We start from the raw sequence: 19,763 nt of genomic DNA, 5'->3' as shown, positions 1-19,763 counted from the left end.
ATTTTAGAGTGATGAATGTTAGTAGTAGGTAATAACTAACATTGATTTCGTATTATGTACTGTTAATCATTATAACTGTATATATATTATGTACTATGCAATATATTATTAAGGTAGGTTTCCATTAAAGACGTAAGTGTATTCGTACATAAAAATCCTTTGCTGTGATTGGTTGGTATCTATGAACCTTTGATATCATAACCTTTATTATACCAAAGTGGTTAATGGTTATATAATTTATACGGTTAACTACGTTACCTCGTTGACGCGTTGTTGAATTCATATTGTGTCATGTCATAGAACAAGAGTCAAGTTAGGTACATCTTTCATGTCAAGATCACTGAGAAAATAATATAGCATGTATAGATGTAACCTGCTTAGTATTTTTTTTAAACTATTCATTTTAAAGTTGGTTTCATATTTATTATTTAGGTAATAGCGGTTTGTTTTATTTAAACATGATTTTTTATTTTAAATACAGTCCTATAAAAGATTTTTTTAATATTTTTAAAATCTGGTAAAACATTACAATTTGTAATTAAGTCGATATTTTTAACAACTGAACAGCGTGAGGAAAGGGAGCATCCATTGACACTACTTCCAATATGAACTCAGTTTAGTTATAAAAGTTATAGATGTTATAGTAAATATCTATTTGAATCGGCGTTTAATTTTTTTTTATTTCAAAAGGGAAGATAATTATTAATAACAGAATAAAATGTATTGTTAATATATATTGCTCTAAGTTAATGATATGGAGGTAAACCTCCTGCTTAAACTTTTATACAGTATTTTTGAAAGAATTTAGGTTTTATTAATGTTTAGGTTATTTAATTTTTCAGATTTTGTTTTCATTAATCACTAGTAATGCATATTCAAATAAATTATGTACTATTCGTGTTGAATTATATTAAATAAATCTTTAATTAATATATTCGTTTGAAAGAATTATTAGTTATCACATTAAACTTTAAAGTGACGAAGATTAAAAAGGATTCAAAATAGGTACTACCCAAGTCTTATAAAAATCTGCAAAGTGCACAACAGAACTTTGATAACGAGGACACGAGGTACATTTTATCAGAACCATCGACTCATTTGCTGAATTTCAAATTGATGGCGATTGAACTGTTCTGTATAGCCTGTACAGTGTACAGTGTGCATCGTGAGCGCATGGAGCAATATTTTCTAGTCAACATGGATCCCGAGGACAGGAAAGTTTCCATATTAATCACTTGTGTGGGTGAGATAGCTTTGAAAATGTTTTGAAAAGATTTGCGCGATTCGCTTCCTCCGTCAAAACAATGATTTACATTGATAATTGTTTCTTAGAATATCAGTATATAAAACACAGGAAGAATTTTACAGTTAATACCAAAACATAATAAGTTAATTAATGAATAAATTAAAAATAAATTTCGTATCAAAAACAGGATGCTCGGTTTAAAGTTGGTAAAGATGATACATTAAAAATTTAAATAGATTTAAGTGATGACAACTAGTTCAAACCAAAATGTGCAATGCTGTATAAACAAATATGTTAGATATGCGTGTAAACAAGGTGATATATTGTTAAAATGTAAATATGAACAATATTGATTATTGTTTGAATAGAGACTTGGTGAAGTAAAAAATTTTTCTGATATCATAGAATCATTAACTCAACTAGTAATAATTGTCTTCCAGGTGGTGGTGTTCTCGTCGGAATTCGTAAATATGTGAATATATAAAGTGATAAGTGATAAAAAATATTATGGATTAATTATTTCAGTTATTAAATTAAATGTTGAGCGTTCTTTTTCCCTATTGGTTTTTCACTTTTGTCAATGGTGGTATTTTTGTTCTGTATTGGCCTATTCATAACCTTTATGAATTTTCCTCGAAGTTCTAACCGTACCTAGCCTAATGCCCTAATCACATGTTGGTGAAGTCTATAATATTTTGGTAGTATTTTGGGATAATGGTAATATTAAATACTAGTTCAACAACCAATGTTTCTTGTACCTATTCCGGGAGCATTTCAACCAACGAGGTTTCTTTTTAATTAAGTGTTAGAAATTCATATAATTTTGTTTTAGGCCTAGTATTTTGTATTTTAAAATGTTTAATAGTTGAAAACAATGTGAACGGCTGTGTCCATCGACCAATATAATCTAGCATTAAGAACCTAATATATTAAGTATTATACAGTATTCACTCTTGTTATGTTTCAAAAGGCAATATTATATTGGTATACATTTTAATACTAATAAATAGGGAGTAATCGAATTGGTTCCCGCGTGTGTTTAGGTTGAAAAGTTACAATTTTAATTTTATTTTTGATAATTGGTACAAAATATAAATTAGGTAGGTAGGTAGTATAAAATATAAATGTACCTAAAATACAGTAGTAAATACTAAATAGTAGCATATAGTAGCAAATAGCAATAGATAATCGTATACGTCATAATATATATCCTATGAACTTATGACAATAATGTTAGTGAGCACTGTATAGTCTTGAATAACACATCGTCATTTAAACTTATAGTTAATAGTGTTTATACCTATGTATTTGTTTTCTCTTCATCAATCATCAATCGTATTTTAATTTTAATTATTCGTTATTATGAAGATTATGTTAAGTGAAAATGGAACTAAGTTGTTGATTATTTTTTTTAACCAAAACTACTTTAAAGTTGATTAGTCTCAAGCCTATAAAATTGAGAAGGAAATGTGAGTAATTAAAAGAGAACCAATACGGCTTACCTTCATAAAATAAATTTTTCAAACGGGAACCAATTCGACTGCATGTGTGGGGTTGGGACTTGGGAACCAATTCACTACCATCCAATGTATGGTATTCCCGTATAGACAGGTACACCTATCTATTATAGCTTCGTAATATAAAATTATTATTATTTTATGTAGGTACTTATTTTAAACAGTATACATGGACAGAATATTTTTAAATTAATTTTATAAAATATATACCTACATATAGGTAGGTAAGTTGCAATAGCCGTAGAGTTTAATTTACGTCACTTTATTCAATGCACATATTATTATTTAAACAGTAGTATGTGCCGTTTGATTTATCTGAATGTAAACAAATAGAAACAGAAAATCACACTCTATAGAGTGGTATTCTAATTTAGTGGTATATCCTTTCTTAATTTATGGGCATAAAATTAAATTAAATCTTAAGGTGCTTAGGTACATCATAATTTAGTATTTTCTATTATAAACTATGTTATATATAGGTATAAACAAATAATTAAGTATATCTATATTGTTATTATAATGAAATACTTGTATAAATTAAAAATCATAGTGTAGTTACAATTAATAGGTAATTAACTTACTAGTCAGCGTAAATATGTTTTATTAATATTAATTTAATAGAATTAAAAATAGTATTAGTAGGTAACTATGGAAACGAAAACAATGATAAGTAAATACAACAGATATAAATGTACGGTATGATGTATTCATATGACATATTTATATGTCCATACATAGTGTGGAAATTTAAGAAATTGACAAGTGTTCAATTTGCGTGTTTACCATTTTTTTTTTTTAGCGTAGTACTATTCAAAGGTTTGACCTTAATCCAAATATATTTTTGCCAATGTTATATCTGTTCCTTAGCCAAAAAATATTCAATGTTTTCATTTTATTTATTAAAGTTTTGTACTATGTTTTAAGTTTGATAAACGTATATAGAGAATTCTTTTCTATATTATAGATAATATAATATTAAATATTATATTTTTCATCATAAATTATTTTGTAATGCACACGTCATCATGGCTTAAATATAGGGGCTTATAATATATTTAAACTATGCATAACACATAATAAACATTAGGTAGTTAACTATATGTTATATTAATTATGTTAAAAATAATAAAAAAATCAATCATAAGTAATAGGTAAATCATTTTACTATTAATTTACATTTATTTTTTTTGTGCATTGAACTAGAAACAATTTTGATTACTTATGAATAATATTAAAAATACTATTTGTACATTGTACATACATATTTAATGAATAATCATTAATAAGTGACTAGATAACTAATAGTAGTTAATACCAATTACCAGTAAGGCAATGAGGCTGTATCTTGTTACTAGTTCAATAAATTTAGCAAAATAAAATATTTTGGCGCAGCCCAATAATTTAATTATTTGATTAGTTATTTTTAAATTTTTAAATTGAAATAGTTGAGATTAATAAAAATCAACACAAAATCTTTTAAAGGTGAAAACAGATTTTATTTATAATTTATCATATAAACTATAAAGCTAAATTTAAAATTTTTATTTTACATTTTGTAACAAAATGCAACTGCAATATTATGATACCTACTTAAACATGATACATCAAGTCTAGAATGTAATTTTAAAACAGAAATAGAATCCTTAGTAAAAAGTAGAATCCTTGTTGTCTACCATGGGTTGGTCTGCCACTTTGATTTTAACACTGTCTAATTTTAATTTTTTCACAATATAGTTGTTCATTTTGTTTTTATAAAATACAACATTAATTACACACTTCAAGATATAATGTTTTATTAACAGAAATGTAAGTTATTTTATTAAGTGTAAAAAAGCCGTTTCTATTTCTTGAATAAATGGTCATCTTTTCATGAAAACATCAATTTCAAAAAGTTTTTACGACATACCTTTACACAATAAATTATTTAATTTAATATTTTAAATAGAACATACTGTAAATCTGTATTTTCTAATAATTCAATCTTTTATGTGTTTCGACCATAACCCCAGTCCCAAAGATATAGATTATAGACTATAAAGGAGTTCTATTGTAAGTGTTAAAAAAAAAAATAATTATTTTTATTTTTATTTGCATATGACAAAAAAATTAATAGCAATTTGTTGCATATAGTTTATAATTTCACATATATGATATAGATAAATATAAACAAATTGAATGTGCATTTATTTTTTAAATTCCTACTTGTAATACAAAATATTCACTATTTAGTATGTAACTATTACTTATTTCCTTATGGGATCCCTATATGAGTATGGGTAGTTGGTAGGTTATACATTGCTAGAATACTAATCATTTAGAATTTTATATGACGTGTCTACTATTCTACTTATTCTATTACTATATCTATTATAGTCCTAACATAAATAATATAATTTTATAAACGGATAATGTATTTATTCATTGGGTTGAATATCAATTTATATGTTAACTTATTTAATGAATATAAATTATGCACTAACCTAAATGGCTTATGCAATTTTCATGAATTGTACAATACAGTCTAATAGTCTATTTATAGACTCTATAGAATACCTACATTTTTGTTCTCTAGTTTTTTTAAATATTGACAAAATAAATTGTTGTTTTTAAATTTAGTGCTATTTTTAAAAACTAAATTCAAATTTAAAATAAAATAATATATAATAAGCAATTTATATTAATCGTTTTAAAATTAAAAGATAAAAATAAAAGAATATATTATATATTTAGAATTAACATCTATTTTTGCATCAATATGCATCTTTGTATATTAGTAACTAACTTCGCTACTAGATAGCGATAGTAAATATGTACCGCAAATAAATGTAATTTATTATTATTTGACTAGGTCATTTTTGTACCTACATAATATTATACATTTATTGTTATTAACTATTAAGTAAACTATTACACATATAAACGAAAGGAAAATATTATCGTTTTAATTTTTGGCAATTGGTTAATTCGAAGATACTCATAAACATTATTATGAACTTAATAGGTACTGACAATATTATATTTTTTAAGTTCTATAATTATAACTAATTCTATATTTTATAATCCATATTACAACTTAATTACTGTAAAAGTATGTTACTCATAATTATATTTTCTATATAATATGAATAATGGAATTATCATATGGAAAGTGAAGACCGGATACCAATGAAATAATAATTAATATTTACACTTTGTGATAATGTGATGGACGTACGGTCTCCTGCAACTTAGGAGGTAGTTAGGAGTAATCTAAATAAAAATTCACTTTCTAGAACATAGCTTAGGTACTTACTTAGAATTTATATTGTTCTATCTTAAGTATCTAATAACACACTCCATACTGAATTTAAAATTAAATTCGTGCAACTAAATGTCTTTTTACTTTTCAGGTTCAAAATGATTAAATTTACAACTTATATAATATATAGACGTATCGTATACATACTAATAAGTTAGCAATTTAATTACGCATTGTTTAATTTTTAACTTGCAGGTAACTAAAATAATTTAATAATTAGTTTAAATAAACTACCTACTTAATTCCAGAAGACCAGAAGTAGCTAGAAGGACAGTAGGTACTCTAAGGTTGAAAAAAAAACTGATTTTATAGATGAAACAAAACGAACAATTTCTTATCGGCATTATTTTTATTTAATATGCGTTCCGTGTATTCAGTTCAGTGGTATGTTTTCTATACAACTACTTACCTTTTAATTATTGTTTCAATTATAAATCTAGGACATAAGCAATATGCAACTTAGTAGTTGTTTTAATAATTTAGTTTCAATATAGGCATTAGACACCATGCTTACAAAAATACCTATAGGTATACCTAGTGTTATTTTCAAATTACAAATTACAATGACACAATGATACTCAATTTTCAAGATTCTGGTTAAGATGTTTAGTTAAAAACATTATCATAGTATAATATAAAATCATTACTCTACTTTAGCAAATTGATAAATTTAAAATTTAAATTTTGAAATAACTAACCAAATCTATAGTCTATAATTTTAAATAGGTAGTAATGTAGCAATGGGGTCCCTGGTTCGTTTGTCATCACTCTTGACGTTTAAATTATTAAAATTTTAGTTACTTATTTTGTTATATATCTTTGTATACTTACATAGGTTGTATTATAGGTGTATATTTTATTATAAATGGACGGACAGTACATAATCATACAAATAACTAAGTAGTGACATGGTGTTAATCAGACTTGGGTAAAATACTTTTTGAAAGTATTTTGAATATATATTTCAAATACTTAAAAAAAAAGTATTCAGAATATAGATTTGAATACTTTATAATAACAATATTTCCAAGTATTTGGAATACATCACAAAAAGTATTTCAAATATTTTTCGAATACTTTTTTTTTAGTAGATTTAGATTTCAATGACGAAAATATATTTTTTTCAATTTATTGTTTTGAAATGAATATTATAATTATCTCGTTTTATTTGTAATTATACACAAGTGCAAAATCTTCAATGACGAAAAAAGTAATGAAATTATTTTTTAAGCGTGATTGGACGTTAAAAAAGTATTCAAAAAATATTCAGAATACTACTCAAGTCTGGTGTTAATATCATCATATACCTGATATCAGGTCCGTTCAATAATACTAAGCTCAAATACTATATAAATATTGTTAGAGAAATCTAATATTTAAATAATATTTTTATATTTGGTTAACATTCAGAATGGTTAATATCTTTTTGTAATTACCTAATTGGATTTAAGAAAAAATACCTAATTTATATTAATATATTATGCAATATTGATGAAAAATTGTATAGATATACTTATTGTGGTTTTTCATTATAATATATAAATATACGAAGCGTGATAATAGAATATGAAATAATATTTTGAGGTACATAAGTATTTTTTATTGTTGCTAAGAATAATTTATAATTTACAAGATTTTGTACGGACATCTATATTATTCATACACGATACATGATAGATATTGCTAGTATAGGTATCTAATCATTTAGAACTATTAGCAATTGATAATGAATTGATTGAATGTTTTATTAATTATACATGGTTAATGCGTAAAGCGCAATTTATTATGATTTCCCGAAAATACCGTGATATTCGAATTTCAAGTTCACCAAAACACTGTGCGACTAACACGAATTCGCTATATCACTGTAGGAATATCAATATAGATATGGCTAAGTTGTAGTATCATACTCAGTATGACATTACCTACTAAACATTTAATATTGGTAGTAAGTACTAAATTTTTGTTTTTACTGTAGTATCAATATTTTTTTTTCCAGTTTATAAACTATAAACAGTATTTATATACAGTTATACTTCATATAGTAATATAATGTACTGCATATTATGAAGTATTGATGTGAAAACGATTTGAACTGTAACATAATATTCAAATTAAAAATGTAACATTATGTTATTGTAAAGCATTAGGTATCTACTTAAATGCACACTCACACTATGCAATTTACTCATACAAATTTACATACCAATATATTTTGATTTTTCTACCTATTTCACACGTATAATATATAATAACAAATGTATTCTGTATTCATTCGATTACAACTCTCTGTTTCAGTTTAGGACATAGGATCTAAGGAGCTATTCCAAAGGATATTTCTAGTGTAGGTAGGTATTAACAGGATTTTTCTTTAAAATTATTTTATTTTTTTAATGGTTAAAAATAGAAGAAATTTAGAATCTTAGAATTCTAAGAAAAAGTGGGTAGCAAGTTTTGTGTCTAGGTCTTTTAAGAATTTATCTATAAGTATATGTAATGTAGTATATGACAGTTATTCATTAAAAATATATATTGAGTAAAATATAAAAATATGAAGTTTATTTATTAGTATATATGTATGTAGGAAATATGTGAATATATATTCTTACGTGCCTTACGGATGTATGGTTATGTTCAACGTTTTTAAATCTTGTTTACCCAACAGAAATGACATGTGAGTTCTTTTTGTATATAAAGGTTTTATGAGTAAATATTCAAAATCTGACCAAATAAGAAATAAAAATCATAAATGTATGAGTCTTAGTATATAGAATGAAAAAAAATAGTTCAGTTTTGAAAACTATATAAACTTCAATTTATGTCATTCATGAAATAGGTGTATAAAAAAGAATTATTTTTTTTATTAATTTCGTTTTTTCATGGATGATTATATTGATCATATTTTTGTTAGCTAAAAATAATAATTATGCATGAAGTATTGACGAAATATTCTTTAAGATTATTCTTACATATTTTATTAAACCATAAACAACATATAATATTATTGAACAATTTTTTAGTCGGCCTGGGTTAAAATTTTATTATATATATATTATATATATTATATACATTATGTACTTGTAAATATTGAACAGTTTTTTCGTATGCGTTAATGCGTGCTGTTACTTGAAGATTTAAAATAAACCATTAAATCAGATTATCGTATGCAAATACAATATTATTTTAGATTTTTATGTTAACTTATTCATTAGTTATAGGTCAAAAACATAAATTAATTTTATGATATGGTGTCATAAATAAGCAAAACATTTTTTATAAAAAAAAATTTAATTTTTCATAAATTATTTTCTTATATCGACTATTCACTGTTTGGAGAACTTGCAAACTACTGATTAATACAAACTACAGTTTCATCACACTTTAATTAATATGAATTATATGTGTATGTATAGTTTATAGTTTATATTAATTACTGGAAGTATGTGAATGGGAGTCGTCGCGAAAAACATATCTGAGATCTGAATTCCCAGAATAGTCTAATATGTAATTGTAAATTACTTTTATGGTTATATTATAATCCCTGTAGACTATATTGAAACAAAGACTATTCTTTGAAAACGCTGGTAGATATTTGGGAAATAGCGGGAATATAAAATGGAAACTATCCTTTAATTTAAGGTTTCTACGTAACGCCTTCTCTTATGGTAGTATATATAGACAAATGCAGACAAATTACGTAATATAAAAAAAGGTTAGGCTGTATTACTATTTACTGTAAATTGTATTTAGTTCAGAATTTATTTCAGTTTGATTTCGGTAAAATTTAAACAGGAATTTTACAATATTTTATTTAATTCCAATATTAAAATCTAACTTCAGCAATGTTCTTCATTCTGTGATTTAAATTCACCAACTCAGGATCTAAACGCACAGGAATTTTTATTATGTGCAGATTATGTTATTATAGGAATAGATAATATTTAAAATGTACGTAGGTTTTGATCTTATAACTTGCACCTTTTTTTTTCTTCAGATTATTCAATTTAAAGATACAAATAACCTCAGTTCTTTTATCTTCTGTTTTAATGCTAAGAATGATGATTTCTTAGAACTTTCATGTAATCATGTATGCTACTATATACCGTTGAATCTTATAATATACTCAATACTAATACTTCTATAGATATAAGAAGTATGAAGTATATATTCTATGAATATATTATAATGCATTAATTCAATATTGGTATTTTATGTGTGACTTAGTATAGAAAACATGGCGAATATGTATTGATTAAATTTTAATCGTTTATTTATAACATTTTTATATTATTTACTGAAATATAATCATTAGTCTTGTAATGAATCATTACAAGTGAAACACAATATTGTAATAAATTAACATCATATAATATATATACCGTTTACAAATAATTTAATAGTACAGTTAAAAATATAAAATTAAAATAAAGTCGCTTATAGGAAACCGTTGTTGCGAAATGTGATATTGAGTACGTCCGAATTTGTACAATCAAATAATATTATTATGTGAATATAATCCCGAGAGAGCATATTACCATTATTATACGATTGAAAGCAATGATGTCGGACGCGCAAAAACTACCAAATACATAGTAATAATAATAATAATAATAATAATACAAATAAATATAGGTTTATAGACGTTGGGTTGATGAGGTCACATAGGTGTGGCCTTAAAAAATCAAAATTATAAAAACAATAATATGTTAGTTTGCAGGTGTCATATTTCTATTTAAACATTCGGAGGAGTAGGTGGTTGTTGGCCAGTTACACCGTTTGAGGCAGTGGTGGCTCCGGTATTGTTGGATTGGTTAAGGTTCAGTCCCATGGCTTGGACCAGCCAAGTGACACCCTGCACGGCCGTCTCTCCAAATGCCTGTATTAACGCCTCTTCGCTGGGGTCTACACCTTCTTCGCCTTCTTCTTCACTCTCTTCTTCACCCGATTCTGTGCTATTGTTGGACTGCTCTTCCGGTATATCGATTACTCTTTATTGTAAAAACAAAATAGGAAAATATTTAAAAAATATAGACAAATTTAAACATTACATTGATTTTTATATTTTATGAACATACGCTGCTTAATTAAAGCAAAAACAAATCAATGTGTCTATATAGGAGATATCACAACATTGTTTTACGGTGTGTTAGCAGGACGCTAAGGTACTTACAGAAAATCCTATCGGCTGATTACAATCTTAGATTCTTAAAGATGATCATTTTAATAACCCGAGTATATTAGGTGGATTTAGAATTTAATTTTTGGACAGATCTTGTACATTTAAAGTATGTTATGGCATCAATGAAGAATTATTGTGGGATTTACTAATATCTAGAAAGATTAGAAGATTAATAATCCTTAGTTAAAAATAAATCGTTAACTGGAAATTAATTATTCAATGAACATTAAGAAAATATTTCACGAAGAGATCTACATAAACATAATCGTACAAATAGTTTTGATATTATTACGATTTTATTATAATGCTATCTAATCATAAATTAAGAGAATACATTTCCTTAAAATGTATTGTAAAGCTTGATATTTCGTTATTATAAAATGGATAAACCGTATACTTTAATATGTGTAATATAAATAATAAATAATATATTAAGTATAAGAGAAAATATTTAAAGTATAATGTTGAAGTTATATTATATTCGCTAAAAAATGTGTAGACTATATTGAATCTAATTACTATAATTCTATGTCTTTTAACCTAAAAACCAATATTTAATACTTTTCTTTAATGTTAAAAATATATTCTTGAACTGTTATTTTCATCCATTATTTGAAAATATATAATTGTAAGCAAGTAAAAAATATAAGTTGAGTTTTGGTTATTTTATTTTATCATGTATAAATCAATTTTAGTAGGTAGTAATAGATAAAAGGCATTTTAAAGAAATTTTAGGGATAATTCAAATGATATGATCAATAAAAAATATATTCTATAGTTTCATAATTTCACCCACTCGATTAAAAGTATAAAAATCCGAAAAATAACAACCTACCTATCCTGTTGAATGTAAACATTCTAAACCTAATACACTGCGGCTACGTTATACGAATAACTATAACATTGCAGTTTTATAATTATATCGATATGATACACCTATTTGATACTAATCACGTATCTATTTAACTGCACGTCTCGTATTACTATTAACACATCCTTTTCTCATACCCATCTTCTAGTCACGTTCCAGTACACTTTCAACCTTCAGTAAGCACGTAGTGTTTGACACATTTAATATAAATAGTACCAGTAGAGAGCCTATGATACTACATTATTAGATGTATAGTCTCCCAGATCGAGCACATAATATACACTTGGCTTATGTTTGTTGTGGCCCACCAGTCACATCGTCACAAGTATCATAGCCTATTCTCAATTATACTATAGTACTATAGTTACTTAGTAACTCATACTAATCATACCTAATTTAAATATTTTTAGCAGAATACATTTTTTTTTATTTCGTTACTGATGTAATATTTGAAGTGTCAAGTGATAACAAAATATCTATTAACAAGTAACAACAATGAAGATCCGTTCATATTGTTATAGAAAATAAATTGTAAATTATTATATCAACATAGTAATGAGTGCCACTGCCCACTGTAGTAGTGTAGTTTATTAATTATTTGAAAATAATTATTAAGTATTAATCATCAGTATCAAACTTCATAGTGAATAATATATTTTTTTTTGTTTTTATAAATTAAGTAGTAAGTATAGACATTTTAATTTATAACTTAATTAACATATATTTATACACTTTAAAAACTATATTAACTATATTATTATTTATAGGTAGTATCAATGATAGGCTATTTTTTTTTTATAAAAAATTGTATTTAAATTGTTTTACCTTTTGGCATTTTTACATTTACTTATTGTTCGTATCTATGGAGTAGATTGTAAATATAATATAAGACATAAAAATCACCCCACTTAGAATCTAAAATATTATTTAAAATTCTGTAATTGTGAAGAAATATATATATTCATACATTAGTTAAGTAGTTTTAAATTGTATTTTTTAGTAATTAGTTTTCTCTGTACACTTACATATTTATATAAATATTATACTTAGTATAGTAAATTAATAATAGTATATTAATTTAATTTTTGAATAAGGTAAATGTATTATAATTTCTAATTATTTACAATAAAATCATTAATAATTTATAAGAACCCATTTTAAATATAAATTTAAACGTTATTATTTTAAAAGTATTTATAATACTATTAATATACTAATATGATTAGGTATAATATACTTGTAATTGTATTGTATTAGTAGCTACCTATTTATGTATTGAATATTATTTAGACTTAATGTAATAAATGATGCAATTGGGGTTTTAATGAAATAAAAATAAATATTTGGAATTTTTTTTTAATTATAAGAAATCATAAGTATTCCAATTATTTTTAATTTGATTTATAAATCGAAAATATGGGATGACTACAAATTGGTTCTTAATTACTGAATTGGTTATCAGGTTATTTAAAGCCTGTAAGTAATATATTATAAAGTAATTCTGATGATCTTTCATGATGATAATATCATAACAAAACTATGTTCAATTAACTTTTTTTAAATTTATTTCTCTTAGACCACTTTCACAGCTATTGTAAAACTTAATATATTATCGTTATAACTTTATAAGATTATTGATTGGTATTCGTATTGGAACCAATACGTACACTTTATTTGATCCAGAAACTAATTCTATACTACCCAAATTATGATGCGAAATAGCTGTCCTATTATATTATTATGTCCTATTATTATTATATTACAACATAATATACTAAGTATTCTTATTTTTAAATTTAAAACTTGTACTTTATTGATATAACGATATATTATATTAGACTAAGCAATTTTAATTCGCTTTCACATATTTTATAAATTGAGAAAAAACGAATATTAGCATTGAAGTAGGTATTATAAATTGGCATATACTTACGTAGAGTTGAAAATTAATCGATTTTGGTCCATTTTAAAGCATCCCATGGGAATTGAGTTTTGCACTTCGTTTAATAAGGTGGACTCTAACTTTAAACAACCGTCGAAGTCTTTTGGCGTAGATGAGTTACCCACGAATCGAGCGCACAGTTGACCGAATCCGACCAGCACGTCCATACACACAGGTTCTGGATTATTTCCTGTGACATATAATTCGAGATGTAACATTCTGAAGGTATACGATCAATTAGTACATTATGGTATTTTGTAAAATGACCAGATGACAAAAACATTAGTGTTGTCGCATAACAGATAAAACGTATTAAAAAAAAAAGTTTCTTTGAAATTTGTACTACTAAGCAAGTATTTGTAAGTTTGTGAAATAATCTAGAAATGCCGCGTAAATACAACACTGTATGAAACTATTATCGTTATACTACAAAAACATTAGGGTTTTGATTGATTAATCGATAGTAACTAATAAATAAAAACAACGGTTTAAAAATTTGAACAAAAATGAAAGTTGATATAATGTACTAAGAATTAGATCGAACAATTTCTTCAGGAGCACCTATAAGGTTTCGGTCAATTACATTTCTATTGTTGGCATGAAATATGTTCATTTTCACGGTTGATTAGTTTAAGAGAAAACACTCTTTAGATAGCATTACTTTGTTTATGTCATATATTGTCTTATAAAATAGTAAACACATTTGTTGAACAATGTGCATACTGAGTATAGGTACATGTCAAAGATTATAATATTTTATAACTTCACAACTAATCGTCATAAAACTAAAATAATTCCTTGAATTATATTGACAAATCAAAATATTATGATTTTTAAATTTATAATAAGACATTTAGGCTTATGAACTTTTGGTTTAATATTTTGTATTTAAATTTTGAATGATAAAATCAGTTTAAGTATTGTACAAATTACAAATACAGCTGGTTGGTTTTATTATTAATTAAAAATTTAATTAGTAACTCTTAAGCTTTGGACGTTATTGATGTTTTAAAATTATTTATGGATATAGGTAATACACAAAGTAAAGGTACTTATATTTTAACACAATATTTTATTAAACAACGAAAGCATAAAGAAAATTAATTGAATCTTAAACACATGCAATATAATCATGAATATTACACGAATTCATAATGGATTAGCTTGTGTAGGTACATATTATCATACTATTGCGTGTATTAATTTGTATATAATAATATAAGCTAATGTCATATATATATATTATTTGTGTGCATGGCATAGACATAGTAATAGTAATATAGTTCAGAGGAGAAAAGTGTTAAGATAATATTGATAATAATTACATTCATTGTAGGAAGACGTTTAATTTTAATACTTCGAGATATGTTAAAATGATAAAAAAAACTTGTCGGACTCAAGTGTTAACTATTAACATATGGTAAGGAAGAAATATTTTATATAGTATTCCTATTATCATATTAACTATGATATAATATCTAGACCATTTCGATAACAATTTATCGTTATTAGTATTATTCATGAATCACGATTATAAATGTTAGATTATTATGAATATAAACGAAATATTCTACTATAGCTTGTAAACCTACTTATGATGTATACTTATTGTGTTGGTATATACAGTTAAAAGTTTAAGCTATTGATTGATTCGATTCATAATAATAAAAAACAACATAATAGTGGACAGAGATGCAGTAAAGTTGAGTTAATAAAAATGTGAAATTTAATTTTCAAACGAATGTTATTACTTATTCATCGTATAAGAAACTATAATATAAATAGATAAACGAAATACATGTTTTAAAATTGCAACACGAGGTGTGAATTTAGTTATTGGCAAAGAAGTAACGGATGTAATGTATATATTATTATAAATTGAAAGTTTATAAATTTAATCAAAATATCACATATATTATAATTTATTATACTCGTACTAATAAAATTTAAATACCTACCACATATTACTATGAAGTTGCAGTTAAGTCGGGTAATAAAGAACGATTGTGAATAAGTTATAGTCAAACACCATTTTACTAATTACTATCTGTTCTGATAAATTGTGACATCTGTTAATATTTAAATATACGTTATTTAATAACGTATATTAGTGTCTGCTCCATTTTGATAAGTAATTAGAGGTTTTGACTTATAAATGAAACATTATACAAAATGTAAGTTTAATTTTAATTGAGTAAAAATGTCATAAAGACAATTTTACATTTTGTAAATTTATGTTATAGATAGGTACCAGGTAATATCATAAAAAAAAAAAAAAATTGGTAAAAATATATCATATAGATTGTGTTGAACGAGAAATCATTTTTGTAATGATAGGAATCTATTTTTGTGAAACTAAACATTTATGGTTTTGAAGTTAGTTTATTACTTTTATAAAATTATTTCATAATAAATGTATTTTAAATGATAAATTAATTTTATGATAATAATAACATGATTGGACGTTTAAATGACAATAATACGCATTTATTTACTAATTGTGAAATGAATGTATAAAGATTGCATTTATAAGTGTACATTTATAGAAACTAAACTATTTCCTTTAAATTATAACGGACCGTTACTAATGCAGATATTTATTTCCCGATTTTATTATGTACAAGTATCTTATAAATCATGGAAAATCTAATTTAACTGGATATTATTTCGTGAAAATTGATATATTTTTGAAACACTTACAAAACAAAATGTGGTACAAATAAATCAATTATTGATAGGTAAAGTTAAAGAATGGATTAAAAACTATTTTCATGGTACATTAATATTACTTCGGTTTCATGCAACATTTTCAAAATCGAAAACTAGGTATCGGTGCACAATTTTTATAAGTACATTTGTTATAACAGTACAATATATTTTAATTTATAATAATATCTGAAATATATATAATATTAAATTTTAGAACTATATATTCTATTACTTACATCTTTATAGAAAATTATATCACCAACATAAGGATTCTAAAATATTATAATGCACTACAAATTTACTGATCATCGAACACATTAATTTTTCTTCAAGTTCCTTATAATTATTTTTATTTTTTTTTTTTTTTTATCAACTTAATCTTTAAATATATTATTTTCCGTTAAAATATCCAACAAACTAATACACATAGGGCGTACTTCTAATTTGGTTGGAGCTAAAACTCTTAGTTGCAATTGGCGCCTATGAAAAGTTAGGATCTTGATAAACTGTAAATTGGGTACTTGATTTAGAAATAATTATTATAAAATGTAATCCGCAGCCTCGCAAGCAAGATATTTATCGAAAGACTAAAGAGTTTTTATGTCGATCATCATACTGTCAAGCATCTATGAATACTAACTAGTAACTACTAACCTGTTGTACTATAATAGTAGACTCTTATGTAACAGATGAAAAAAATATGACTCGTGTTTATTTACCGTTAGATTAAAAAGTAATTTAAATAACCATCGTTGTTCTATTCTTTGTAAACACGATCGTCGTCGAGTCGATTTCGATTTCACGTACCATTGTCAATGTCATGACGGTGTTTAGGGATTGAAGTAGAATATTATCATAGTCTACATCTCTTCTAAGATAGTAAACGGTACCTCCTACATAATATGATGTCTCATGTGTAGCCTACACGGAAAAAATGACTATACGTCATTGTCACGCCGAGTACAATACATACAATATTCAAAATATTCAAAAATTGTCATACAACATTATTTTTTGTTGTTGTTGCTAGTCGGACTGTTAAACAATTCAACGAAGAAAATCTTCAGAACAATTAAACAACGAAAATAATAACTATAAAGTTTAGTGTAAGACGGGTCATGCTACCGATTATTACATGGATGTATTATAATAATACGTAATAAGTGGACGTGCGATGCAATTATATATTGACGGCTTAATCATAATATAATAACATTATAATAGATGAACATTGGCTTACCCTTAATGACGCCGTTCTGGACGTTGCCTTTACCGTAAGTCACGTTCACAGCTATCGACTCGATGTCTGGCACGTATTTGAACTTGACACACCCTGTGAAACAAAAACGCACACAAAGAGTGTTGGCTTTAATAGTAATAATAATAACAATAATTCGGAAAAATTTATGTTGTGTGCAAGACGACGTCAACGATAATTTTTCATATATAGTACAGTCATATCAACAGAAAAATTACTAAACGCAATAATTTTGGAAGGCCACTTTAAGAATTTAGAATAAGTTCCCTAAAACTTCCCATTAAACTTTCCCATATAAGTTCCCATTACAATTTAATGTTCATGTTTATTCAAATAAAGTTAGGTAAGTAAAAAAAAAAAAAAAAAATGAAAACATGTGCATTAAAAATAAATAATTTAAAAAATTCCCTTGTCCGTAGACTTGATTAAGATAGTTCACTGGCCACCATTTGGTGACCCGGTGTGCTGTCACAGTGAATATAATATTATTTTGATTGTCGGAGCGATTACGTGATTAAATATTATCATCAGCAACAATATTAACTGCAACGCTACTCACCTGGAGACGTGGTCAAGTCCAAGAAAGGTAGACTCATTCTCAAGCAGCACACGCACGACTTGAGCTCCGGACTTTGGCACTCGCACCGTTTCTCCGGCACTTGTTTCGAGTCGGCTTTGAGTCCGCTCCTCGGCTGGATGACGCCATTCAGTCCGGTCCATAGCAAGTCTGAATAGGTAACCAAAAACAAACAAAAACCACCGAAGACGACAATTAAAGTAATATTACTACAACGTGGTGTATTTTTAAAATTTTTTTTTTTTTTGCTTTCTCTACAGAAAATCAAGTAAACGCGACTTTTTGTTTTTGTCTCGCGCTCTCTCACCCGTGACGGTAGACGACGGCGGTATGTTGGCGCCAGTACACGCTGCAACGGTGCACGCCATCACGGCCAAGGCGCACCACCACGTTGTAGTTGAACGACGATGATCCATCACGAATCGCGCGTATACGACGTTTGATGTGTTATGCACACGGCCGGACGATAATGTGACGAGACGATGATAATGATGAAATATAACAACAAAAACAACAACAACAACGATAAAAAACACGTCCAACACGCAGTCGATCCCGTTCTGTCTGCGGCGGCGGTCACTAAACGATACTATACCGGCAGTCGGGTCAACGGGTCACCCACTTGTTTCCCCCACCGGTTTACCACTTTCTTTTCAGGTATGAGACGAGATGACGGCGGCAGGTCTTCCGGCGCACGCGACGGCGGTTGCAGTGGCGGTGACGGCGACAATGGTTCGTACGTATTACACGCGTACGAAGCGAGTGCATCGACTAAAAATTTCGCTTTCTCGCTGACGCCCGCGCGGCTACGCCCGCCTCGCTTTCTATACTTACCCGGCCACAGGTACGTATATTATACCACACCGACTTTCCCCGTGTATATGTATTAATACATTTACATATTATAGCCATGACGAGATCTGTACGCCTATTATATACCTATCTAATATTATACGACATTGCGTTTACACCGTATAATATAAATGTATAACACGTGCGTTAGACGATGTTCAGGATTTGTCACTCCAAAACTATTCAATAAGCTCTCAAAATTAAATTACTATTTTTCTGATGTCGTTAATCGGGTAATTTTGTGTGGGAAGATTTCAGTCCTTCTCCCCCCCTTAAAATCTAATATCCGTGTATGTATTCAATGCTGAATGCAG

General features: G+C 26.4%; 1 protein-coding gene across 1 annotated transcript; it reads right to left on the bottom strand.

Moving 5' to 3' along the window:
* Positions 1-10,307: 10,307 nt before the first annotated feature.
* On the bottom strand, positions 10,308-19,382 carry LOC114124952 (uncharacterized). Its single transcript, XM_027988404.2, has 5 exons — positions 18,905-19,382; positions 18,580-18,747; positions 18,003-18,095; positions 14,045-14,243; positions 10,308-11,049 (listed from the first exon to the last, which is right to left on the bottom strand). The coding sequence occupies exons 1-5, from the start codon at positions 19,011-19,013 to the stop codon at positions 10,794-10,796; spliced, it is 825 nt and encodes a 274-aa protein (XP_027844205.1). The 5' UTR covers positions 19,014-19,382; the 3' UTR covers positions 10,308-10,793.
* Positions 19,383-19,763: the final 381 nt, after the last annotated feature.

The sequence above is a fragment of the Aphis gossypii genome, chromosome 3 (genome assembly GCF_020184175.1).
Source record: "Aphis gossypii isolate Hap1 chromosome 3, ASM2018417v2, whole genome shotgun sequence".
In the NCBI taxonomy this organism is placed as follows: Eukaryota; Metazoa; Arthropoda; class Insecta; order Hemiptera; family Aphididae; genus Aphis; species Aphis gossypii.
This window is presented reverse-complemented; position numbering and strand designations above follow the sequence as displayed.

Bases quoted from the DNA above. Each gene is read 5' to 3' on its own strand.
- LOC114124952 (XM_027988404.2), bottom strand. From the start codon at position 19,013: ATGGATCATCGTCGTTCAACTACAACGTGGTGGTGCGCCTTGGCCGTG. The intron at 18,748-18,904 runs GTGAGAGAGCGC...TTACCTATTCAG, and splicing joins GCCGTCGTCTACCGTCACGG to ACTTGCTATGGACCGGACTG. The intron at 11,050-14,044 runs GTAAGTATATGC...TTTACAATAAAG, and splicing joins CGATTAATTTTCAACTCTAC to AGTAATCGATATACCGGAAG.